General features: G+C 37.8%; 1 protein-coding gene across 2 annotated transcripts in view; it reads left to right on the top strand.

Annotated features, from left to right (window-relative positions):
• Positions 1-26,988, top strand: part of PLA2G4A (phospholipase A2 group IVA) — a 63,625-nt gene that overhangs the window by 30,734 nt on the left and 5,903 nt on the right. For both annotated transcript variants that reach the window (XM_084291405.1, XM_084291406.1), the window contains 7 exons: positions 6,188-6,324; positions 9,616-9,838; positions 11,242-11,356; positions 16,300-16,437; positions 16,785-16,877; positions 20,080-20,151; positions 22,343-22,585. In XM_084291405.1, coding sequence (XP_084147531.1) covers positions 6,188-6,324; positions 9,616-9,838; positions 11,242-11,356; positions 16,300-16,437; positions 16,785-16,877; positions 20,080-20,151; positions 22,343-22,585 — 1,021 coding nt within the window. The remainder of the gene's footprint in view (positions 1-6,187; positions 6,325-9,615; positions 9,839-11,241; positions 11,357-16,299; positions 16,438-16,784; positions 16,878-20,079; positions 20,152-22,342; positions 22,586-26,988) is intronic.

Raw genomic sequence — 26,988 nt, forward strand, 5'->3', positions numbered from 1 at the left:
TGTTCTAGCTTTTCCATCCTCCTCTTTCTTCCCTGTTTGTTCCCTGCCTAGTGTTTTGCTTCCAGCATTGGGACAGGATGACTGTTCGGGGTGGGTCAAGCAGTTAACAGAATCAGTGAATTAGTCTGGCTTTAAGACACTGGTTCCTTCTGTGCATTTTAGTATGAACAGAATATGACAGTCTTATGCAGAAACTGGAACCAACATAGAAGAATTGCCTTCTAAATTTCTATTAAGTTTTCAGTAGGTAATAAAGGTGTTATTGACATGCACTTTTGAACTTTTTCTTGCTTAATAAAATGTGCTTGAATGTTTTTTCTGAGGAAGATGAAAGAATTTGAGAATATTGTGGATATTTTATTTGTAGAGATATATATCACGCACATTGTGTACAAACATTTTGAAGGTTGTTTTTGTAAAAAAAAATAAAATCAATGAAGTTATTTTATTGTTGATACATGTAAATCTTATCTGAGCAGATATTTCTGGATGACATTGTTCTGATCTTCTTCAGCAGACATATCTTTCTCAGAAAAGATGCAAAGATGTTCTGCCAAGATCCAGGTAGGATTGGAGTGATGCTTAGTGCCTAAAGTGTCAGTTCTATGCAGGTGGTATATATGCATCAGTAAATCTCATTATTGCAAAAGCTAGGTAAGCTTTCATATTCTTTTTATCATCATCTTCCCTTGGTATCCTTCGCTGTCTCAAAGTTCATCAGTGTAGCTGCATCTTCCAAGACCAGGCAGTAATCTCTTTTTGTAGGCTTATCAACCCTAGAAGGACTGAGGTAATGTGATCCTCCCCTTTTTCATACGCCAAGTGTGTATTTCTAAGCTGACTTGTCAAATTTTTTAGCTGCTTCTAGTGATGAAAAATCCTTTTTGTTCAAATTAAAATACAGTTTTGTCCTTATAGCCTGTCATTTTTATTTTTATTGCTAGAGATGTGAGATAGCAGGAGGATTTATAGGATGTTTGAAGTCTTAACATGGCATCAGGAGACATAAGTATTCTTAGCTGCCTATGAGTCATTGTTTGATCTTAAACAAGTCACTTACTCAGAGTTCATCTAAGTTTCTTCATCTGTGAATAGCAACATGTGTGCCTTGCAGGGATGCTGTGGGATTTTAATACCTGTGAAATAATTATGCATCCCTGAATGGTAGATAAGTGTGTACTTCCAAATCTCCTTGCTTAATGTTGAAACACATTCTGAAAACACAAAGGATGAGATTTCTCGTACCTGTGTTATTACTTCATTTGATACTTTTTGTTGCTTTAAACAATTTTCTAAAAATACAAAAATCAATTAGACTTCTCTAATTCTCTCAGACTGGATTTGCAGAACAATTTTTAATAATATATATGTCCCCCATAGCAAATATTTTCACACCACAGGCATTTTTGTCTGGATTTTGTGCACTGTGTTTCCAGGGCAGTTGGACGAAAACATCTGCACCATTCATTCCCAAAACAGGATTTAATGTATTTCAGCTTTTTTTTTTTTTGCCAGGTTACTGAAAAGTATGACTGAGATGGTCTTTTTCAGAGCTCGCTTTTCTGAGATCTTGTTTCCCAAATGCTTTTTATTTTCACATCCAGTTAAAGAGATTAAACAGTCAGCTCTTGGTGAAATGAGGTGCCCAAGGGTTGAAGTAGAAATGTTTTGCACTGAGCCTTTCCCCGTGTTACAATGCTGCTTGGTTTCTAGAAGCAATACAAATGCGTTGATGAAATGCTTCATCGAGATTGTTAAATCCTGCTCAGCGGAGCTTGTTTGGATTATATCTAGACTGGTTTGTTCAAAACTAGCTTGGGTGCTGTGCAGACCAACCATAGGAAAAAGAAAGCCATGCTGGCCTGGCCCTTTGGTTGTTTAGGAAAAGATGCCACCATATAGAAATAAGCGTGGCAGTATGGCCAGGGATTAGAGCAGTAGGCTTTTGTCACCAGGACTCTTGAACTGAACTCACAGTTTTGCTGTTGGCTTCCTGTGTGACTTCTCTTGTGTACCACTTGTGAATCTATGTTTACTAATCTGCTTGAGTGGAATTAGTACCTCTCTCTACACAGCTTTTACAAAGGATTTCAGCTGCAGAGTCCCTCAGATGAGCGGAGTGCATTAGCCACAGCCTGTATACATGGAGACATATGCATGCCTCAATCTCATTTCTCCATTCTTTTTCACCGATGAGATGGTTTCTTGCTTCTTTTCCCTTTGTCCTCTGCCTGCAGCTACTTCCACCCTGCCTCTCCCTTACTTATCCTAGAGCAGAACATGTAAGATGGGTGTATGTAATTTCAGATTTCACCATTTCTTTCACTTAAACCTGCTGGAAACTGAATTGCAGCTGAAATGCTGCTTTAATAAAGCTACCTATTTGGTAGTAGCAAATATGTTCTTTGCTTTCCTCTTCATAGCAGGAGAGAACTTTTATTGTCATAACCTTGCTTATGATCTACATGTCAACTAGGATTAGATTGGCTAAAATAAATGGATGCAAAAGTGCAGTAGATGCTTCTCTCCATTTATTTTTTTTTTCAGTGTTTAAGAGGTTTATTTAATGTGGGAAGCTTGCTTCAGCTACTGCCCTCTACTCTAGAACTCTTTCATTGAACTGCACTTCTGGAAATAAAGTAGAGATTTCAACTCTTCATCCTTTGCTTTGATACCAAGTGGAAATTGAGAGATTCCTATATATACACATACCTCTCTGTATATCCATCCTCCCCCAGTGTAGGAATCTCTGATTCTGTGGGTTAAGTATACAGGAAGAATTTGCAGCCAGGATGCTAGTGACTCTTCTTGACATTCTTTGTTGATCCTCCTTACAGACATCTCTGCATTCTGAAGGAAACTCACATTTTCCCTTGTGCTCGTGCCACATTACTGATGAATAGATTAGTTGAATAGTGGTGCTTTGGAAGTGTTCATGCATACTTTTTCCAGGCTTGCACCTGCAAACCACCCTCTTCATCCTGTTAGGATTTGTCTATGTGGATTAATGAGGTAGTGTTTGTAAAGAGCTTTCAAAGCCTAACGTACATTATTAAATTTCTGATTAGTAATATGGCTCTTCTGTTCAAAGCAACTGCTCCGTTATTGGGGTGTTGGCTTAACAAAACAGGCATGTCCTAAATCTTTACCTTTGTTTTGTCATTTTTGGATAGATAGCTATCTCTGGATATGCATGATGAATGCTGATGCCAATAAATACCTGTGGTTTCTATTACTAAATCTTAACGCTTATAAAGAAGATAATCAAATAATCTTACTGCATCAAGAGTAAGTAATTTTTGCAGAACAGAAGCCTCAGGAAATGTCTCACCTTATTTGGTCATTTCCAAGGGGCTATACATTTTTGGTCCACAAGGGAATTTCACTGCTTAAAGTATGGAGCCTATAGAAAAAAACTCAGTAATCACGTGGTCCCTTTTCTTATAACTAATCCCATCCATTGGCAGCTTACGTTGAGTTTCAGTGAAATTTTTGACTGATTACTGGTTTGATCAGATACAGGCTTTCTGCACAAGTGTGTGATTTTTTTACGCTTAGTAACAACTAAGAGGTTTTTGTCTTATCACCATTGAACAGTGGAAAATTCTTCTTGGTTTCTGAAAGCCAGGTGGGACTCTTGCTTAGTCTAAAACTCTTCATGCTGGTATCAAGCGGGCATTTCTTTTTTTCTGTCATATTTCCAGAAGAAGGAAAGAAGTATAACATAAAACTCCTATAAATATGTTTTCAATATGGTATCACTTGTAACTGAATCTGCTCTTGCTCAGTTTTCTCTTAGCAGTTAAATAGGTGTAAGGATGCACATAAATTCTCCTTATCTCACTGATAGTTTTTGCAAGGTTGTTTTAAATCTGAGACTGTCTTCATGCTATTTAGTAATATTCTTTTTTTTTATTATCAAATGTGGGTTTAAACTCCTTTTAAACTCCTAACCAAAATACTATTAGTCTCTCTTCTGTTTCTTATTAGTAACTTTTGCTGTCTTTGGCTCTGTCACTTAGATATCATTTGGATTAAAGCTGGTCTTTAGATTGCTTTAAAAATTTCTGTGGTTTAGTGACTAAGAAGTTATTAAATAACTGCATTTAATATCTTCTCTACTTTGTTTATTTCCTCAATTAGGGATAATCAGGACAAACATTCAAAAAAAAATCAGAGTATATTTTTATTAAGAAGTCTTACTACAGGTGGAGATATCTTCAAATAAATTCTACTTCTAAAGATATTCAGCAATTAGTGTTCTAAGTACGAGAACATTGTGGGGGCAATAGCTTACTGTTGCTGAGACCTGACTTGGTTTACAGCTGATTTGTAGACTTATTGGCTGTATTTTAAAGTCTGAAGCAGTGCCGCAAATCTGTGCTAGTAAATTGAGCTGGGAATTCTGTACATTTTTTCAGTAGACGGGATGCAAAGGAGAGTCAGTATTTGACTTTCACCCTCTCTATATGTTTTACTATTTGACCTGAAGAATTGAAAAACTGAAGCACTACCCTTCTGTGCCTGTAAAGAACCTAAAATGAAGGATTCTGCACAGTGACTATATTGTCCCCTGTCAGCATGTAGTAAATGAAAAATATGATTCAACAGAATTATAGAAATAGTGTTTGGAAGGAAGCTCTGGAGGTCAGCTAGTCCCAGGTGTCTCTGAAAGGACTACATTATCAGTGCTTAATTTACAGTCAACAGAGAAAATTGGGAGGATTCCGTCTAGCAAGTCCCAGGATAATCCAGAGTTTAGAATATTGCAGAGTCCCAACTCTGATATTCATCGACTCTGATATTCATCGTCCCAGCCTTGGTCTGATCCTGAATTCCATCACCTCATGAGGACTAGCAGCCCAGGAAGCTATCAGTGGCCACATTTGTCCCCTGATCCTTTAATGTCTGTGAGCAGCAGTGAGGTGCAGCACTACTAGTCAGCCCCTCCAGCATGTGCTTTAGGTCATTGTTACAAACTTCTTTGATGGCTTGCACAGTGCTGCCCTTCGAGCAGGGGATTAAACTGCCCTGTGAGGACCACAGCCAGATCAGGAGACTTCTGCTGTTCTTTTAGGGAGAGCCTTACCTACCTCATCCAATTGATTAGGCAATGTGAATAGGACTGCCACAACTTTCTTTCGTCTTGACACACAAAATCCCAAAAGATGTGTGTCTAATTTCATCCCGATGTTCTGTGCAGTCAAGGAGCTGCCTTCTTGTAGAGCATAGCCCCCTGCACCGTCTTCCCTGCCTATCCCTCCTCAGCAGTCTCCACACCTCCATGGCAGTGCATCAGGTGTGCCTGTTGTCCCACCAGGTCTTTATCACTGGCTGTGCCATCCCGTGACTGTGAATGCACATGAGCTTCCATCTTTATTTGTTTCATGTCCAGTCTCTGTATGTTAATACAGAGACTTTCTGAGGTGAGCCTCTGAGCCCTCTCCCTCCTGAGAGGGAATATGCAAGTCTCCCCACTAGCTTTCTCCCGTGCATACCTCCTGCATTTGCAGTGTTTGCACCCTTTGCTCGTGTAGTTCTCTGTTGATGACTAGTTAGTCTGAAGTCTTCCTCATTTAATTAGAGAGTCTGTTCAGGAGGATGTTCCTCACTCTTTTGGTTAAGTTGATAGTTATTTTCTGAATGGACCATCCTCATCATCAAGCAAGGCTTCATGAGCAAGACTACAGGAGTCTTCTTCTGATGTTGCCTGGGCGTGGTAACATCTGCCTAAACCATTCCACTTCAAAACGGGAAAGATCAACTCCACAGGCCACAGCTGTGGCCCCCTGTGCCCCGCATTTCTGCTACAAGAGGGGGAAAAACGTCTCTCATCTGCTCATTTATATCACTTGTGCCCACATGGATGAGCACTGAGGTGCTGTTACACGCCTTTTGTTGGCACCTCTTGGTTACTGGTGGCCCGCCCCTGGGTGCAACATAAATAGGAAGCTCTTACACACGTGACACTAAGACACTGCAGAATACTTTCTGTTTGGCTAACCTGTGTCTGTGCACAGGCTAGAAAAATTGTAGGTTTCATCTCTGCTGTGAGGATCACTCAATTGTGACCTTATTAGCACAAGGACGGTATGCTTGGCCAGTGACTGATGAGTAACGTTTATTTGCTACTTTAAGTCTTTATCAGAAGTGAGTTGTTCATACTGTGTTCTTCTCATCTATGCAGGTACCAGTGATAGCAGTATTGGGTTCAGGAGGTGGATTTCGTGCCATGGTAGGGTTTGCTGGAGTTATGAAAGCACTTTATGAATCAGGAGTTTTAGACTGTGCAACTTACATTGCTGGCCTCTCTGGATCCACATGGTAAGGATTTTTTCTTTTGTTTTTCTTTCAGTATTTCTTCAGGAAGCTCAAGAACAATTTTTCATGAGAATTAACTTATTTCTAAGGTTGTGATTCACAGCCTATTTTATGTACACACTATCAACAGGTAAATTGCTTAGGGAGCCAGCTGTCTTACTATACAGCATGGCAGTGGAGCAGATCTGCTAGTGGAGGTGTTCTAGAGTGCCTGGAAGGATGGATGAGGACAGCTCAGACTCCAGGTGGTCTTCCTAGCTTTGGTAGCAGGAATAGATGGAAAGAGATGCTACACATATACACCCACGATTCTGTATCAGTGGTCAATGCTGTGCATATTAGAACTGTGTAACTGAGTTTTTCTTCTTATTAGGTGAACCAAAAAAATCAAGCTATTGATATAAACTCGAAATATTTTTGATTGGTTTTCTTTTTCTTATTAAATAAAAGAAAAAAATCAATTAGACTGAATGATGACTCATTCCATTCCAAGTGGATTATATCCTTTTGGGGTACTTCTTGAAGATTCTCAAAATCATTGAAAGATCTTTTGTCCCATTTTAGACTCAGTAGTAGATAAACTTCATAGTAGATTTACTGGGAATGTCCAAGACGTGTTCAGGGATCATTTCTTAGCATGAGGAAATTTGAGCAGATGTATTCCAGCTTGAAGGGAAGAATGCTGATGGCCATGCCGATATGTGATGTGATTTGCTTTGTATCACTGTTATTGTCACTGTTTCGTTTACAAAGTACCGTGGCTTTTTAAAACAATTTGTCAATCAGATGCGAGAGAAGATCTTCCAAGATGTCTCAACTTGAGAATGCCCTAATCAAGTAGTTATGATGTCCTTCTGTCTGACTCAATGAATACTTCATCCTGTCATTAACAGGAACAACATCAGCAGGAGAAAATCAGTGATGTCACTGTGAAAGGCACTCTCTGGGTGTTACAGGCTCAGAGCTTTGTAGGCAGTAGACTAATTTGAACCTGTGTTACGTCTGCCTTAACCAGTCTTCTGAATAAGAGGGTTGCTCTTCGCCCTGCCCAGTGTTATGAATCCACTGCCTTTTGTCTTGTTGGCTTTTATAAAAATTGTTGCAAATTACCCTTTTGGGTGATTTTGGGTGAAGCTTGCTCCCTGCTCCCATACTAAATAGGAAGTTTTCAGAATGCTGGAAGCATTTGAATTGACAGAACAACCTATGGACTAAAATAACAGCTTGTGTTCAGATTTAACTACAAGAGGTTGGCATCCCAAACTTGCCTTTGTTGCATTTTCTGTCACTAATGGTTGGAGAGGCAGATTTACCACTGACTATTCAGCCATCCAGATGTACTGTTTCAAATTTTCCTCAAAAGTTGAAGGTTTCATTTGACTGGATGAGGAGCAATTGAGTTGTGCAATGCTACATGAAGACTTTTCGTTGTCTTTCTAGGGTTGGATTTATAGTCCATATTCTTGAAAGGTCTCAGCTGGGCATGTGGTCTTTTTTCTAGAAAACTCAGGTGTGAATACAAGGTTGACCCAATGGAAACCTGTAGAATATTTATTAAAATAGCAAGATTATCCAAACTGATTCAGTCAGAAACATATGCTGCAAAAAGTTGTATTTAAACAAATTCACTTTTACTGTCACCTATTTGGACTTTCCTTGCTTGATGAATAAATAAATTAACACTTTGACTTCTCTCTTCTCTTCTCTTCTCTTCTCTTCTCTTCTCTTCTCTTCTCTTCTCTTCTCTTCTCTTCTCTTCTCTTCTCTTCTCTTCTCTTCTCTTCTCTTCTCTTCTCTTCTCTTCTCTTCTCTTCTCTTCTCTTCTCTTCTCTTCTCTTCTCTTCTCTTCTCTTCTCTTCTCTTCTCTTCTCTTCTCTTCTCTTCTCTTCTCTTCTCTTCTCTTCTCTTCTCTTCTCTTCTCTTCTCTTCTCTTCTCTTCTCTTCTCTTTTCTCTTCCCTCCCCCTCCCCCTCCCCCTCCCCCTCCCCTTCCCCTTCCCCTTCCCCCTCTCTCTTTCTCTCCTTCTTCCTTTCACTCTCCCTCTCCCCTTTCCGTCTTCCCCTTCTTCCTTCCCCTTCTTCCTTTCCTTTTTCCTTTCTTTTCTTCTATGCAGTCTGTTAGTTGGGAATAATACTCTCTTCTTCTCTTTTTTTTCTGAAGGGTGGAGTATCCCTTTCCTGGAGGGAGAGGCAGGTTTTTGCTTGTTCACTCAGATGCATGCCGAACTTCGGAGCAATGCGTTTACTTCCCTGATTGTTTCTGTCATCTTGCTTCAACCTTGTACTGAATTCTTCATCCTGCATTTTCCTTTCTCTGCTTAGATGGAAGCTTGCTGCTGTGTTTGTTCCACCCACGAGCTGACGTGCATGCTAAGCTTTAGCAACTGTGCAAGGCCTTAATGAATCAAGTCCTTACATCATGCATGTGACAAGGTTCATCATTCTGTCAAGTAAATTGCAGGGCAGTGATCTCAGAGCCAAACTTACACAGTGTGTGTGAAACTGCTACGCAAAATTATGCCTGCAGTATGGTATGTATACCTGAGCCAACTAATGGAATAAATAATAGTGAAAGGAGCCTCTGGTAGATTAGGAAAGCCTGTCTAGAGTCTTCAACCATCCTGTTACCTAAACCAATAAAGTGAAAACCACAGTTGTCTACATGCGTGTCTAAACTTTGTTTTGAGTAAACAAAACTTTAGTTTCCAAAGTTACTCAATGACAAAATTGAGATTTGCCTGATAGGCTTCTTCCAAATCCTCAGACTCAAATCCCTGCACATGTTGTTGTCATAATGCTTCGTGCTATTATGAAAACACCTAGATCCTGGAAAATACACTAATAAACTAGTATATTTTAGTAATTTTTGAATAGTGATTATGCACTGAAGAGCAACAAAAAGGGGTAGATCTTGGAGTGAATGAACTATCTATGTATGCTTATAGAATATCCAGTCCTCCAAACTTAGGCACACTGTGACAACTTGAAAGTCTGATTTTTCAGCCTTCAACAATTCTGTCCATTATCCCTTAAACAGGTAAACGATTAACGCTTTAATCTTTTACATCATAAATGTTATGTAAGTGTCTGAAGAATATGTGTTTGTATGTTTCTATTTAGAACAAATTATTTAGCTTTCTATGTCTTGAAAAAAAAAATGACTATTGTGTAAACAGTGAGTAAAAAATCTGATTTAATCAGTTATTGTATCCAATTATTTATGGGATTGTTGTATGGTTCGGGCACCTAAAAAAAACAACAGGGTTTGGCACTCACAGAGCCTATTTCTGTTGCAGGTACATGTCAACTTTGTATTCACATCCGGATTTTCCAGAAAAAGGACCAAAGGAGATTAATCAAGAATTGATGAACTCTGTGAGTCACAACCCACTTCTGCTGCTCACTCCTCAGAAAGTCAAACGCTACATTGAAGCACTGTGGAATAAAAAAAGCTCAGGACAGCCTGTCACATTCACAGATATCTTTGGAATGCTAATAGGTGAAACACTTATCCATAATGTGAGTGCATTTTTATGATTATTGGAGTTGTGAAACTATTGTGTAATAAGTCTGATGCTTTTTTTTTTTTTTAATATTTAAAGTTATAGTTGAGTGGATACTAGATAATAAACTCATAAAATACCTTCTTGCTCCGGGATGTGTTTCTGAATGGTACTCATTTCTTTAAGAGCTAGGAAAACATCATGCATTCATGTGCAGTGGAAATGAACTCAACTGCTGGATATTTGCAGCATCCTTTCAGCATTATATATCATCCATGAAAATTACAGCTCAAGCATTTTCAACACAAGTTTACAAAATATTGCAACCCCTTTATGCACATTTTGCTATAAGAAAAGCAGCATTTACTTAATGAAATATTACTTACAAGGGGAAAGACCAGATACACATCTCTAGTATTGTTTTTTCTGAGAAATAGCAGTAGCACTTCATAGCGTTGTATTTTATTATTGACAAATCCTATTTGACTGAATTGGGCACATAGTCTTCAAGTTCAAGCGAGTCAGGTAAGCAGAATTTAGATTTGATTTTATCATAAGATTGCAATGTGTTAATAGATTCACAGACTTGTTTTATATATACACTTACAAATTTCATAAGTGTGCTTTACAGTTAGTTTTTAAACACTAAAATACTGAAAAACAGGCAACATAGCTTTTAGTAACTGATATATAAAGTGAGTTTCTGACGATAAAGGAGTGTTGATGATCCTGTGAGGTTGGTTAGAAGTCCCTGTTTATTAAGGAGTTAAACAAATGCACAGATATTTAGCTTAAATCTGAAGCTGATACACTTGGTGAAAAATGGATATAAAGCTCTTGGTTATTCAGAGATAACATTTCCTAGTACTATTATGCTGTAATTATTTTCAGTCTGTTTTTGGTTGCTGACACCAGAATATTATTTGAGGAAGATGCAGGCCTTTGCTTAGCGAATGTAAGCCTCTTAATGGTCTGTTTGCTTTTCCTAGTGACAATCTTTCCTGACTTCTCAGAAACAGCGTAGATTGGAAAACATATGATCATTAATGACAGTTCTGAATAAGAGAAGGTTTTTCCTAGTTTTATTCGTTAAAGTAACGGAGGGGAAGAACTTGCACTGTCCAACAATACAGTTTTGTTTGTGGTCATGTTATCTTGGATTCTATAATGCATTATATAATGATGCAATGCACCTTCCTATCAACTCTTTGCCTACTCCTTTCCTCCTGAATTGTGCAGATAAAAGGCATTCAAGCAAATTGCTTCCTTTTACAAATTCTTTTGGTCTGTTTTTCTTGGAAGTAAACGAATTTGCCCATTGTCCTGTATTTGAGAACTCTAGAAAAAAAAAGTAGTCTCTGAAATATCAGCAGGCTGTTATAGGATCCTTTTGGACATAACTTCTTTCTTTTCGTGCAGAGAATGGACACCACTCTGAGTAACATGAAGGAGAAAATCAATAAAGCACAGTGTGCTCTCCCACTCTTTACATGTCTCCATGTCAAACCAGATGTCTCAGAGCTTATGTTTGCAGGTATGTTTTCAATCTGTGTGGAGTCATTTGAGAAAAGAAGAGAGATGTGCGTGGTTGTTTTTGAAAAACTTCCGAGAATAATTCCATCATGCAACTTGGGTACACTTTGAAATTATTATTGTCATGGCAAGGGTTAAGAAAGAATTTGGCATGATACTAAACATTCCTTGGGGCTTAACAAAATTCACACTGTTGTGAACCAACTACAGGGAGATTTAATTTAAAACAAGAATAGGAAGCTGTGATGCCAAAGTATATACCAAAGCAACACATCAGAAGGACAGTTGTGATAGTTTTAGAATATGATGGGGAAATGGACATGTGCTCAGTGACTTCTAGGAATCTGACAGCAGAATCTGATTACAAGGAGTTACTCAGGAGTAAGCAAACAGATCCTTATGTGGATACTAATTTGGTTGGTGCAGTATGTGGGCACCTGTCTATCAGAGTTACAGGCTTTGGAGAACAGATATTGAATAGGCATATTCCTCATGGCAAATCCTGGAACTGAGCCTTTTCTTGGCTTTTAAGATGCATCTTTACTTGTCTGTATTACCAAGTAAAATGGAAAGACAAAATGAGTGTATTTTAGATCAACTGCCTTTTTTCACTCTTTGTCCCTGGAAGTGAGTCCTACCACTGTTTTCGGTTTCTGTGGAATGATAAGTGATGGCCAAGCTTTGTTCTCTATCTTCTAAAAAAAAAAAAAAAAAAAAAAAAAAAATTCCTACCAACTGAAAAGAATGTTGCTTATACAGAAAGTAGGTAAGCAGATTACAGGAGTCAAAATAAAAAACTGGTGTTTCTCCAACAGCAGAAAGCTGCTTAACATTAATATATCAAACAGTAAAAGGGAAACGTTTTCAGACAGGCAGGATTATTCTTCTTTATAAGAAGACTGAAATTAAAAATGAACTCCTTTTTACTTCTTGCACAGTGTAAAGTACTGTTGGTAATATAAAAGAGGCTTTTGCTTTCATTTATTTCACAGCTTTTAGTGCCATCCAGTAGCCTCACTTGAGAAACGATCCAGTTTTGCTAGGTGCTGTACAAACACAGGAATATATATGCCTATGTAGTTATCTGTGACTGAGAAGGGAAGCACCAAGCAGCTTGCCCAAGGTTTAGAAATCAAATAATATCCAGATTTCTGAAAAAGAGTATGTGGGAGAGTTGCTGCCAAAAATTTGTTCATAATAGAAAACAAAGTTGTAAATGAATTTATAGTTTTCATAGAAGAATGTCTGCGTTTTTCCTTAAAAGTCTGAAGGCTTTTCATTTGAACATATGTGTAACTATTTTGGTTTTTGATGATGTGGTGGTTTTACTTGGGTGGGTGGCCGAGTTCCACCACGGCCGCTGTCTCACTACCCCTCCTCAAATGGGAAGGGGGAGAAAATATGACACAAATTGCTCAAGGGTTGAGATAAGGATGAGGAGATCACTGAGATCACTCAACAATTATTGTCACAGGCAAAACAGACTCAGAGTAGGGAGATAGTAAGATTTATTGCCTATTACTAACAAGCTAGAGAAGTGAGAAACAAAGGAAAGAAACCAAAAATGCCTTCCCCCCATCCACCCTTTTCTACCTCCTCCTCCCAAGTGGCACAGGGGAATGGGGGAATGGGGGCTGTGGTCAGTCCCTGATGCTTCATCTCCACTGCACCTTCTCGGTCACTCTCTGCCCCTGCTTCACGTGGGGTCCCCCCATGGGATGTTGTCCTTCCCGAACTGATCCTGTGTGGGCTGGCCACAGGCAGCAGATCTTCAAGTACTGCTCCAGATATGAGTCCGTACCACGGGGTCCATCCCTCAGCAGCAAACTGCTCCTCTCCACAGGCTACAGGTCCAGCACGGAATCTGTTCCAGCAGCAGTCCTCCACAGGCCACAGCCTCTGTCAGTGCTGCTCCACCTGCTCCACCATGGTCTCCTCCATGGGCTGCAGCGTGGAACCCTGCTCCACCGTGGTAATCCATGGTCTGCAGGGGGACAGCATACTTCACCATGGTCCTAACCACAGACCGCAGGGGACTTCTGCTCCAGTGCTTGGAGCACCTCTCCCCCTCCTTCTTCACTCACCTTGGTGCCTGCAAGGCTGTTTCTCACTCCTCTCTCTCTCCCAGCTGCTGTGTCCAAAACTTTTTTTTTTTACCTGTCTTAAATATGGTCTCACAGTGGCGCAAAGAACCTTGCTTATTGGCCTGGCTCTGGCCAGCAGCGGGGCCCTTACCTAACATGGGGCAGGTTCTGGATTCTTCTTGCAGAAGCCACCCCTGTGGTCCCCCTGCTACCAAAACCCTGCCACGTAAACCCACTACAGATGACCTTCTGTTTTCTGAGGAATTTTATTTGGGTTCCTAATTTGTTCTTTCTAAAAAACAAAATGATATTTCAGTAATAATCATAGAATTAGTAAGGTTGGAAATGGTCTCTAAAGAAGTCCAGAACTACCTGAAGGCTGGTCAAGTTTCTCAAGCCTTATCATTCTCAAGCTTACAAAAAAGGCATTGCCTCTGTCAATGGATCTTGTTTTCCCTTTTTGAGACCATCACATTTGTTATCATATAGAATGCTAGATCTTGATTGTTTCTGTTTAAGCTTCTTTTCTCCTTTTAGAACTGAACAGCTACTTCTTGTATGAAGTATGTAGAAGGTTTTGAATAAAAATGTTTACACTTTCTTATTTACTAGATTATAGTCATAGGTGAGTTCATGTTGTTTCAAGTTGAAATGCATTAATTATATCAGGTAACATTCCTTTGAGAAGTGATGGTGCAAGATTTCATGTAGCTAGTAATAGTTTTCATGCCCCAGGCTCTGCATGTTTTCCCAACCCATAGTATTCCTGACCCTGGTTGCTCCGGACATACTCAGAACTGCAATAATCATTATAACTGAACATAATTGCAGTGATTTAGTTAAGTGACAGCTTTTTATTTTATTTTTTATTTATTATTATTATTAAGATAGCTTCTTTAATGATAAGGAGATACTGATATCCAGTGTTAAAGAGGGGAGTGTAATTTAACGTTTGGCTTTGGTATTGCATGCTTCCATCCCTCTAACAGCCTCATTTGCCACTTCTCCTACTGCTGTAATGCCAGACCAGTTGAAATTTGGATTATAGGGTTTTGCTCTTGAAACTACTTGTAGTAAACTGACGGTAGCTATCAGCATTTGTGTGAGTGTGTGTGTGTGTGAGTGCTGTCTGTGCATTTATGTGCCCTATCCTGAAGCTGCTAGGTGTATATTGTTGGGAAATTATTACCTTTGTCTTCCCTTCTGAGAGCCAGCTGAAGGCTGGTATGTATATGCTCTTACATGAGGACCACATCCAAACTGCAATCAGTGAGCACGACTGAGACTTTTGACTTCAGTACATTTTGGCTCAAGCCACTAGCAAGGAACTAACCTGCTTAACTGAGACAGAAATTCCCTGAAACACCAAGTATTTCTCTTTGTATGGGGTTCCACTCTCACTTTCTGACCTTCGGGGAGAGACTTGTGTCTTGGGACATTCAAGTCCTGCTCATTTGAATGGCTGCTATCTCAAGAAGCTTCAGGAATGGCAGAGTTAAAGTCCTTTAATTTTAAGACAGACATCTTATTTCCTGAGTGGGGTACATGATTTGAGAAATAATCATCTTTAGTGGAAAAAAAAAGGTGGACTATCACAGATAAAATTAATTCTAATTCTAAATAGTTTAATTATCAACATGGTTCTGAAATATATATCTGCCAACTGCTGTTGATGGTACTCAAAGGGAAATAGCTTTAAATTCCTGGACTGGGTCTTCAAAGGAATTTCCCTCTGTTCCAGTAACAATGAAAATTTATTTTTGTGTGGTTGATATGGAAAATAGGATGTTGTCTCTGACAATGTAGATAGTGTTGCCCCACCAGTGAAACTCACAATAGTCATAATTAAATCTTTCCTTTTCAGTACAAGTGGTTAACGTTCTGGTTAACATTTCAATGGAAATATTGAATACCTGGATGAGTGGATGGCATCCTATGACCTGGGGGGATTTTTAAAGCTCTTTCTTTTGACTTTCCGCTTCAGAATTTTTTTTTTCTAATTTAGTTATAGAAGCAGTCAAATTGATGACTATTAAAAATGTGGAAGTTAAGATAGACGATTGAATGAAATAATGAAAACATATTTTTGTTCCTTTTTGCTCACTTTTTGAAGTGAGTTCTCAGATATTAGCAACTCCACTGGTACCAAAGAAAATATTTCAAAGTCAGCTAAAAATCCATTTTCCAAAAGGACATACACTGTAGAATGGAAATTGCTTTTGAAGTTTTTTTGATTGAATCAGAAACAACATTACAACATTTTGTTGTCATAATTTGGTACTAATAATTTCTTTGACTGTCTCTTAGCTTTGCATTTTCTTGTTGGGAACTATTTTTGATGGAATCCAAATGTCTCCTCTTCTGTAATCCTTCACAACATAACAACCTTCCTTGTGATTTCAAACAATGTTTCTGCTGCCTTTGTTGTCTTCATCTGCATATTTGGATGATATATTTGGTAGGATCCCAGTGAAAAGAAAACTTTGCCATGTTGGCACTTCATGTGATGGGGAATTGCATGGAAGCATGAGATGAAAAACAGATGTCATTTTGTTTTTTCTCATTCCTGATGGCTACTTTTTTACATCTGTTTTTCCAACCTTCTATTTTTCCACCAAATTTTGTTGTGATAAAAGAGAATGAGAATTCTTTCTTCACTGTGGCATGAGATTGTTCTTCATTTGAAATAAAACTTTTGACTTTGCATGATGTAAGAGTCATTACTGTTGGCTGTAAATTTAGTATTTAATTTACCGTCAGTTACTTTCCTTGGACAGGGTCTTATTCATTCAGGTATGCTCATCCTCTATTTCAGATTGATATTGCTAACAGAACAAACTTTTTATTTCTTATTTTGCAGACTGGGTGGAATTCAGTCCATATGAGATTGGTATGGCAAAGTATGGCACTTTTATGTCTCCTGATTTGTTTGGAAGCAAGTTTTTTATGGGGACAGTGGTGAAGAAGTACAATGAAAATCCTTTGCATTTCTTAATGGGTGAGTATGCGACAGAGGGAAACTTAAAACTAATTTCAGTAGCGTTGAGCATTAGTGGTTTTAAATGCATTCACAGAAAGAATAAAACGAGAAGTACAGTTATTAATTTGCTATTTGCTGGAAGCTAGACGTTTGAAAGATTTCAGAAACATGGGTTGAAATTTTGAGGTTTTGGTTTCTGGTAAACCTGAGTTTGTTCTAAAATCAGGGGTCTGTTCAGAATGAAAGCAACTACTTAAATAGTGCGGTAAGTGGTGGTTTCTTTCTTTTTTTTTTTTCCTTTCTTTTTTCTTTTTTTTTTTTTTCCTTCTACCAGCCTCCATTCATTGTTTACTTTTCCTTTTCAGGTGTCTGGGGCAGTGCATTTTCTATATTATTTAACAGAGTGCTCGGTGTCTCCAATTCCCAAAATAAAGGTCCCACCATGGAAGAAGAATTAGGTAATTTTAGTAAACACTTGTACTACTAAGCAAAACAATTGCTAACAAGATTCAGTGAATTCTCTGTGGAAGGTTGGCCCTGTGCAGGTAGTCATTTTGAGAATATGTAATGCAAAGAAGTTTAACTACTGGTATTGCTAGGTGCTAGTGAGGTCAGGGAAAAAGGATTAATAATTTTCTTTCTTTCTTTCACTTTTGTTTCTGATCAGTATCAGAGGTAATGAACATCACATGAATATGTCCACCTAATATTTTCACTGAGGTCGGATTCCAACACCCTTTCTTATGTTTTGCTAGTTTTTGGAGATTAAAAGATGACAAATAGCTACTTCTAAATTTCTAAACACTGTACTTTGCTATTCTAGGAGTTAAATGAGTAAAAAGAAAATTTATAGTCTCTGGATTGTTAGATTATTCCTTTCTAGCCACAAGCTGTTGGTATGTGATCCTTTGCTTACTAATTCAGTGAGTTCGGTTCCACTGCTAATGCTCAAATGGCAAAATAACTGTAAGAAAAGAGTTGCAATTTGCTTGGGATAGACTTTATTATGCTTTGTTTGAGAATGTTGTTGATAATGAAAAAGTTTCTTTTATAAGTTTTTCCTATTCAGAGGGCATTACAGGGAAATGTCTTTAAAACAAAAAATAAATTGTACTAGCCAGATTTTTCTAAAAGTGTGGAGAGAGAGTGCAGACTGAAATGATTAAAAAATAAATCCCTAAACTCCTAAGCTATATCTCTCTCCTAATAGATGTTTTTCAGTTGTTTGATACCGTATTATTTATGGATGAAAATGAAACCTGTTCCTTCAGGATCATGTTTCTAGTACACCTCGTGAATGTTAACGCCTACTAATGGAGGATCTTTGTCAATGACTGATAGTGGAAGGGTCTATGTTATGCTTTTTAAGATTCTGAGAGACAGAATTTTATCTCCCATCCCTGGCCAAAGTCTGTATTCATTTCACATAAACTTTTAAAAAGTATGCACAAATATGGAATAAGATGTGAAAATACTGATTTGAGCAGAACCACAATCTGTTGCCAGAGTTGCAAATGTCCCAGTAAAATCTTGGTACCACCAAAGTGAATGGCAAAATGCCAGTGGACATAGAAAAGACACAGTTGCACACATCAGGTATTATTCATATGTAGAAGCAATAAATAATCAATTTTTCATGGGGTTTGCTTTAAAGAGATTATTTGATGTCCAAAAATTGCATTTCTTCTTGTTACCTTCCTTTTGGGGTCACCGGTGTTTATTTTTACCTGTTTTTCATGTTATTGCTTAAGAATTCGTACATGGTAGGCATTTGTGTATGCTTGTCTACTGTTGATATTTTTGGGTAGTGTTTGAGAAGATCTACCAAGTATTAAAAAGAAAAAGTATCTAAAGAAAAATAGATGATGACAGGAGCTCTTTTCTTTCTGTAGGTATTCTTATAGTCTTGTATGCAAGTCTAAGAGGGCGTAATCCTCTTCAGAAAAAAACAGTAATGGTGGTCATTTGTGTTTATTTTTCATTTTTTATTTAACAAAGCTGTATTTTTTTATACTTGATATTACAGTGAATCTCTCTTCAATCTTCTCTTTCAACCTAGTATGCCTGTAAGAAATCAGATTTTATCCTTGAGCAAAAACTACAGTTAAACTTGCCATTGCTTTGATACTGCATATGATAGAAATTACAGACTAATTGATGTGTGTGCCATCATAGAATAGAATCATAAAATACCCTGAGTTGGAGGGGACGCACAAAGATCACCGAGTCCAACTCCTGGCTCCACACAGGAACACCCAAAAATCAGACCCTGTGTGTGAGAGCACTGTCCAAATGGTCTTCGAACTCCAGCAGGCTTGGTGCCATGACCACTGCCCTGGGGAGCCTGCCCCAGTGCCTGACCACCTCTGGGTGCAGAACCTTTTCCTAACACCCAGCCTGACCCTCCCCTGTCCCATCTCCATGCTGTTCCCTTGGGCCCTGTTGCTGTCCCCAGAGAGCAGAGCTCAGCGCCTGTCCCTCCACTCCCCTTGTGAGCCCAACAGAGACCAACATCTAAACTAGCCTTCTGTGAGAAAAAGTAGATGATTATTTACTTTCACTTTTCCTTGGGAAAAATAATTACTTGATCATACAATCAAGTTCATTCCAATTCAGTTTATTTCAACTGGTTCCAAATTTGAATTATAGAGATAATTCCTAACATACATTATACTAGGGAACAAAAGGGTTTTATTTTCCAGAGGTCTCTTTGATACAATTTCAGCACTGGACCTCAGCTTACATTTCCAGTTTCTGTAGAATATGAGCTTCCAAGATGAGGCTGCTCATAAAACGTAGAAAATTGAATGTATTTCAAGAAAGACTTTCTTCCATAATTTTAAACTTGGTTAATTACTTTATATGTGGTATAAACAAGACTTCAGCAAAAATAATGTTGTCAGTCCATAATCCATTTTCACTTGGGAGTGGAATGCGTTTCTTTTTCCATACTCATTTTTGACATTGAAATAATTCTCAAGATAGTGGTGAACAGTTTGTAATGACTTTGTGGTTATTTTAGAAACAAAGCTTTAACTCTAACAAAATACATATTTTTGCCAGAGGAGTTCCTTCATTTCTGTTTTTATTTCTTCCACTTCATGTTTTGAGGTAAAAACAATTGTCTCCTCTGCCTTTGTAACTGCACTGGCCTTTATTTTTCAGACATACTTGAGTAACACTTTAATAGCCCTCTTGGCTTTTGTTTTTTCCCCACTATTTTAATGGGTTCATATATGTATGAATGAGGCTGTGTTCTTCTTTTTTCAAAAATTAGTATTGAATTAACAGAACTCCTGTTGTCTTTCAAGTTTGCTAGGAGTTATTGAGACAATAAAAACTATAAATTTTATTTAAGATGAATGCATCAGATACGTGAAGAAGTAGCAGGTGGTGTGTACTGCTTTACATTTTCCTTTTGCTTTCTCAGCCTTTTGGCTTATCTTCTTAGTGCAGGAGCTATCCAAAAATTGCAAACTAAAGCCAATATATTGTGATCAGATTCTGACTATAGAGATGTCCACAACAGATAAAATCTCTTAGCTGTATTTCCTGTTACGAAAAGTATCAGTTTTATGCCTTATTTTTTTAAAAAACTTCTTAGCTATTTTGACAATTAAGTCATAGCAGTTTCAAGTAATTTTTTATTTCTTTCAACAGAAAATATTAGGCTAAAGCACCTTGTAAGTAATGACAGTTCAGACAGTGAAGATGAATCACAGCATCCAAAAGGTAAGGAAATCACCACATTTTATTTCATGGTTTACTTTCTTCATCAGCTTTCTTGTAGCATATTCAAGTTTGTGGATTGTCAAATCCCATTCTTAGTCATATCAAGAGTCCCTTAGAAAAGAGGGTGGTCATTTATACCAATAGTAAAACTTGCCTGCTTAGTACAAGGGTCTTAAAGAAGCCAGTGGCTCAGCAAAATAGAGAAATCTTGAACAAGAGACCTTAGAAGGCCTTTGGCTTGGCCTCATGTCTGCTGCTCAAGTCAATGACAAATTCTCTTGCATGTCTTCAGTCTTGGCATCAGCACAACAAGGCTTCACAGTGCTCTTAGATTTCATGTACATCCAAAAATTAGCCTTTTTGAGTCAGGGATCTCCTGAAGTCCAGCAAGATACTGTGCTCAGAGGCATGTTTGAATTGTTATCAGCACAGCAAACTAGCTCTACCCGTTGTTTTAAGGGTTACTTGTCAAATACTTGAGAATGGTTTACTTCGTGTTTACAGCATTCACAGATGTCTTTTAGCTCCAGTACAAATGACATCTGATACAGGGAATTCCAAGCTGGCACAGTGTTTTAAACAGTGCCCAAATCCAGTTTCCCAAAAGAGGCACAAGCACATATGGAATACTGGACAGTGGGGAAAAAAAAAAGACCCTATTTAAAAATTTAGGCACCTGAACCACCTACAGGTCTGTGATTTTAGTCAGGTTCTCTATCTCATTCTAATAATGCTTTCTGTATTTGATGATCTTTTTGGAGAATAGTGATTTTCACCTGAAAATTTTGATTATTTTTTGAAAACTAAAGCAAGGACAGGAATGAAGCTCTTCTTTGTAATTTTAGGATCTGCAGGAAGAAAACAAAATTCTGTGAAATGAGACTGTGATTGGGTCATTAGCTCAGCTGAATGATTACTTCTTCACTTCCCCTTATGTGTAAAATAATAGAGAGTGGGTGATACCACATCTTATGTTTATTTGCAGATTTCCTGTTTAAGTACTAGAAGCACTGTATAAGCCAGCAGCAAGAAACACTACATTTCTTTCAGTTTGTAGCCGTAGTGGACAACCTAAAAAGCTGATTTGTATGCACTTAGTAATCTTTCTTAATTCTATAGGATACTTTTGTACAGATGTTGGACCTCAAAACCCTGTGGTGTTTGATGTTTGTTTTCTCTCTGTTTATATAAAAAGCCTGAGCCTGAGTTATTTTCTTACACAAAACAATCAAAAAAGTCAAGTTATGACAGGTTATGAATGTAAGGTAACACCAGTCCAAGTCATTTTAATGTCTATAGCATCTATCTAGCTATAGACATCCAAGTTTGGACATTTTATTGTACTCTTTGATTAGAACTTAATATTCATTGTAGTCTATAGTTTTTTTAAATGATATTTTCAGATATTTTAGAATTGCTGTGTGATAGCATTCTTGTTTATACAGATATTACAGAATTTATATTTAGTATCTGCAACTTTATATGTACCCTGTATCTACTGTGGCTGCAAAGAATGCATCTAAGTCTGTGACTGCTTGCAGTAAAGTGAAATACAAATGACCTCTTTTTGAGCAGAGTCCACCCAAAGGTTTCTTTCTAAACCTAAAAGAGTGGTATTTTCCAAGGACAAAGTAGAGGGATGTTTTAAGGAGAATAACTGAATCTGCTTCTGTAAAAGACTCAGAGGACAAACTTCGGCTCCTTAAGGAGAGCTGTTTCTAGCAGTTTGCATTACACCCAAAGGATGGAGGAGGGTGTAATGCACATCAGGATGAATTTAGGTATGCATAGTATGGACATTCCTGATTCAAGTTTGTTACCTGAGGGCAGGAGAGTTTACATTTTGGCTGTCAGCACAGCTAAAGTTAAATCCTCATTGCCCTTGCCAGACTAACTAAGAGCAGTTCAGGTCCTCTAACACAGTCCCAGCATATTTTCCTGATGGACACATCTACACTACTGTACCGCAATGAGAAGTTTCACTGGCCTGTGAAGGTAAGAGGATGATTTCTATTTTCTTAGTAAAATTCTTGCAGCAAAGCTCCTTCATTTAATCCATAGCTTCTTGAAAGAAGGATATAGTTCTTTGTAATAGGTCCTTTATTTTACTAGACCCTGATTTTTCTAGATCTTGGTTTATACTCCACACATTAACAGTCTCACCATTGGTTATTTTCATTTTCCTCTACAGGCACTGAGAATTCTGAGGCAAACCAAGAATATCAGAACAGCAGCCAAGAAAGCTGGGTGCAGCGAATGCTGATGGCTTTGGTGGGTGATAGTGCCCTTTTCAACACCAGGGAAGGGCGTGCTGGAAAAGTGCACAACTTCATGCTGGGATTGAACCTCAACAGCTGCTACCCACTCTCTCCTCTGGCAGACCTTCTAACTCAGGAATCTGTGGAAGAAGATGAACTAGATGCAGCCGTAGCAGGTTAGTTCGCAGAAAGCCCATGTTGCTGCATATTTATTGTGAAGCTGTGAGTTCCTCAGTGTGGTAACATTTACTCAAACTGTGAAGTGCATGGTGGCTAGGACAGCAGCTGCACAGAATTAGGAATCATATTTGATCAGTATTTTGAAGATTTCCTGTAGACAGTGTTACTTATACTCTGCTCATTGGAAGCCTATGAATTTCTGAGTATTCTTCTGGCACTGGTGCCTTTCTTTTTTCTTCCTTGGTAGGCAACAGAGCACTGAGTTAACGATATGACTTTCCCCATAGAAAAGTTATATGGGAAGATGCATACTTTGTGGAGCCTCCACACACAGTTTCTGTGATTCAAGTTGCAATGCTTGGGGTTTATTGTTGACATCCTTCAAGTATAGGAACTGCAAATCTCCATTCCTTCTATGCTCTCACGTGGCAGCACAGCACTGCCAACCATACCTCATAATAATAACAGTCACTGCAGCCCCTATTTTCTGTTCAGAGGAAACAGATTGTCCTAGTTGGTCATTATGCAATAATAAATACCAGATGTCGTTTAAAAGCTTAAGTAGCAGACAGTCTCTAATGTAGATTTGTTAATGTAACAAATCCCTTTGAGTGGTTGTATAGTAATTTCCATCTGTGCTCCACTTTCTAAATATTTTTACCATCTCAGAGGTGTTTACAACTGGGTAATCTTAATATTTATAGTGCTTGTAAAAGAGGCAGGAAAGCGGGTAATAGATTCATGGTAGGAAAAAATGACAGTTGATGAGAATTTTGCCTAATTAAGATGTGGATAATCTTCGGTATCAACTATCAACTTCCTGGGTCTTAATTTCAGATGAAATAAAATGCAGGTTTGACAGAATGAGCCTGCTCCTCTGATACAATTACTTTTGAGTGCCTATCACCTGAAAATTCTCTGGCTAAAATGTCTGGCAGAAGTTTGATTTAGCTGCAATTTTTAGTGTTTGTTGAAGCCCACACTCATAAACCTGAACTAACAGCTCAAATCTAACAGCTGCGAATAGTCACAATGTAGCCAAGGGTAGTAGAAAGACAAAACAAAAGATGAAATTTCAGTAGTTGATATAAAATTTAATCATTCAGTAGTGTGATAAGTGTATCTACATTTTAATGGTGTTAGTGAATTTTACTAGTGAATATGTAAGAACCTAGGAGTCCAGAGGAGTAAATAGAAAGGAAACTTTAGAATAAATTTGAAATATTTTGTATTAGCAAGGCACTGGCTGCATTTAAGCATTGCATATTTATTCCTATCAGTGAGAATTTAGCTAGCAGTTTGAGTACAGTGAGAAGTCTCAATTGCTTTAGAACTTTTTTTTTTTTTTTTTTTTTTTTTTTTTATTAACAGGCCCCAAAGGGAGAAGTGAATCAGAAAGGATATCACTGGAGGTCTTTAAAAGACGTTTAGACGTAGAGCTTAGGTTTAGTGGGGACTGTTAGTGTTAGGTCAGAGGTTGGATTCGATGATCTTGAGGTCTCTTCCAACCTAGAAATTCTGTGATTCTGTGATATAAATAATGCTTTACATCTCCAGTTGTCTCAAGCCTTTCACAGACACACTGAGTCGGACTGTGGAGAATGAACTGTGATAGGCTTAAACCGATCCTACAGGCATTATGGAGGGCAGAATTTAGGCTCTGGAGTACCCTGAAGAGATCCCAGCTGCTTGATCTGAAAGTAAAAATCCTTTAGGAAGTGAAACAGGTACAACCAGGCAGTAGTGTAGAAATGGGATCACATGCTCAGTGTTCCCAGCATGCACATACCTGGTGGTATTGTTCTCCAACAAACCCATGGCATTTAAATATTTCCCTTTTCCCAGGAGTACAAATCATGCCTGAGTTTTAGGACTTCTGCACGGGTGTGCTGTCTACTTAGAAGGGAACATTCTTACAGCCCCAGGTTCTGTTCATACAGCAATCAGTGGGATTACTGCTGCTTACTTCAGTGGACCAGCATCTAACTCCTTCCAGTGCAGGAGCAGAGAGTATATATACAAAAACTGCTTTTGCAGTAGAAGTGTGAGATCATTAAGGACTTTAAGTCAGTGAAAATGCCAACTTAGTTCCTATATTTGAACTATACTGTGATTTTATTGTCTTTTTATCGTGTACCGTAGTTTGGTAATTCTAGCTTTTTAGTGCTTACATTCCTGGTTTATATGCTCAAAATAGTTGGCATCGTTCTGCTGTGGATTCAGTTTTTGCTGAGCATTTTCTTAATTGATCTCAAATATGCTTTAAAACTTTACACCTCATGAATAGTTTAACTGTGAACTTGGAGTTGTTTTGTTTCTGTGCCTTAATATTACAACACACCAAAATTGCTTGAGAAAATGCCAAGTGAATAACAATAAGGAAAAAAATAACTCACTCTCTGCTTCCTTACTTCAGTATTTATGGAAACTGTTATGGTAAATGCACGTCAGTAGCAAATGCCCTCTTTATCTCTCTTACTTTCATTGAAGCTGCCGTCTGTGACAAAGTTTGGCCTCCGGAACATTCTCTTTCTTTTATTTCTAAACCATTCTTAATACCCGTTTGTGTATCCAATTACTGCAAATGAGATAGGCATGCTGTGCTGGTTTCACACAGAGCTATACTCCCAAACATGTTGTGCTTCTCTCAGCTGGTAGTTTGGGCTGAAAGCTTCTTGTAATATGGATGCATCTTTTATAAAAGCAGTCTGCATGAGCTGAAAATTAATGCCGCAGGCTCTCAAAGCATAAATACTCCTTTCAGTCTTCACACTGCTTGATGAATAGTGATGGGTTGGTTGAGCAGGGCTACTAGAGTATGTAGAGTGATTGTCCTGGATTCATGTGTTGTAAAATGTAAAAAGAATAAAGGCTTCTTATTCAGCTCTTCAGAATAACTACAGCACAGGGCATAAAGTAGACAAGGCTTCTTTTAGCACCAGGGACTCACATTGTACATTACACATCTCCCATGGCAATTGCAGCCTCACCTGCAGTGCCCTGACCTGTGGCTCAGTCTGGCTGCGTACCTTATTTCACTGGGTTGGTGTGTGCTGCTTCTGGCCTCCATCTCCATTGTGTAAATCAAATCAAACTCCATGCCGAGCCTGCCTTGAAATTCGTGTCATTAAGATAAATAAATAGGCACTGGATAATGTTCATTGCTTTTGTAATTCTGGCCCAGTAACAGAGACATAAGTTACATTTAATTTTATTCTCAGTTCAGCAATTACAAGTAGACTTCTGAAAGGAATTATAACCAAAAAAAAAAAAAGCAAAAATCTTAAGTTGAATTTCTCCTGTAATTACAGGAGTCCAAAACTAATAAAAAAAATGTATGTGGTAATTATAAATTTATTGATGATATTACAGTGGTTTAGCATTTAAAATATCTTAATCTGGGTGGTACAAGTTTTGTTTAAAAGATAATTGATGACTTGATTTTGGCTTCAAATTCAGATTTTGTGAAGTGAACTAAGAGTAAGCTAAAAAGACGTTTTTGTAATTTTTAGGAATTCTATTGAGAATAAGGTTTTAAAATAAACTATAAATTGTGTTTGAAATATTGCCTTTAAAGAAGGAAGGGGGAAACAAAACTATTTTAGTTATCTTAAAAGTATCTGTAGTAGGTGTATGTTTATAACAGTGGGTTTTGAATTATAGTGAATTTGATAAACACTAATATATTTTCACTATATATTTATGGCAATTCATGGCTATTAAATATATCTAACTCTAAAATAAGAAGAAAATAAGGTAACGATGCCAAGTATTTTGAGCATATAAACCAGGAATTCTAAAATAAGCTCTCACTCAGCTCTTTAACACTAGGCAGTCATTTGAAAGTGTTTTCTCTCATGGAAATCAGTGCAAATTTTAGGAAATAGGCGGATCATTTCTCATCAAAGTTTGGTAAAAAATAATAACAGAAATAAAAATTAAAAAATACGTGATCTAAGAATTTTTGCTGCTCATAACTGTACATTTTTCTCATGCATCCTGAAATGAAGAAGGAAAGTTGTTGTAATGAAATAGAATTTTAATCGATTTTGATGGATTTTATTCACATTGCTCATACTTTCAGATGACTTTTATTGCCAATAGTTTGGTATTAGGAAATTTAATTATACAAGAAATAGTTACAGTTCATCATTGCTTAGATTACACTGCCCTCTACAGATATAATCATTAGTTTTTAATCAAATGGCCAAAACACGCATTAGAAATAGTTTTAAAATCTAGAGCAAGAAAAGACTGTCAGGAGCAAAGTAGTTAAACTACTGCAGGAGTAGTTTAGCAGTATCCAGGGACTTGGATAAGTGCAAAGATTGCTTGTTCTTTCCTGAGTTGCATCCAGGGAATGTTGGAATTAAAGAGAAAACATATCTTATTTTGCCCT

Source organism: Netta rufina (assembly GCF_964035555.1).
Source record: "Netta rufina genome assembly, chromosome: 8".
Lineage (NCBI taxonomy): Eukaryota > Metazoa > Chordata > Aves > Anseriformes > Anatidae > Netta > Netta rufina.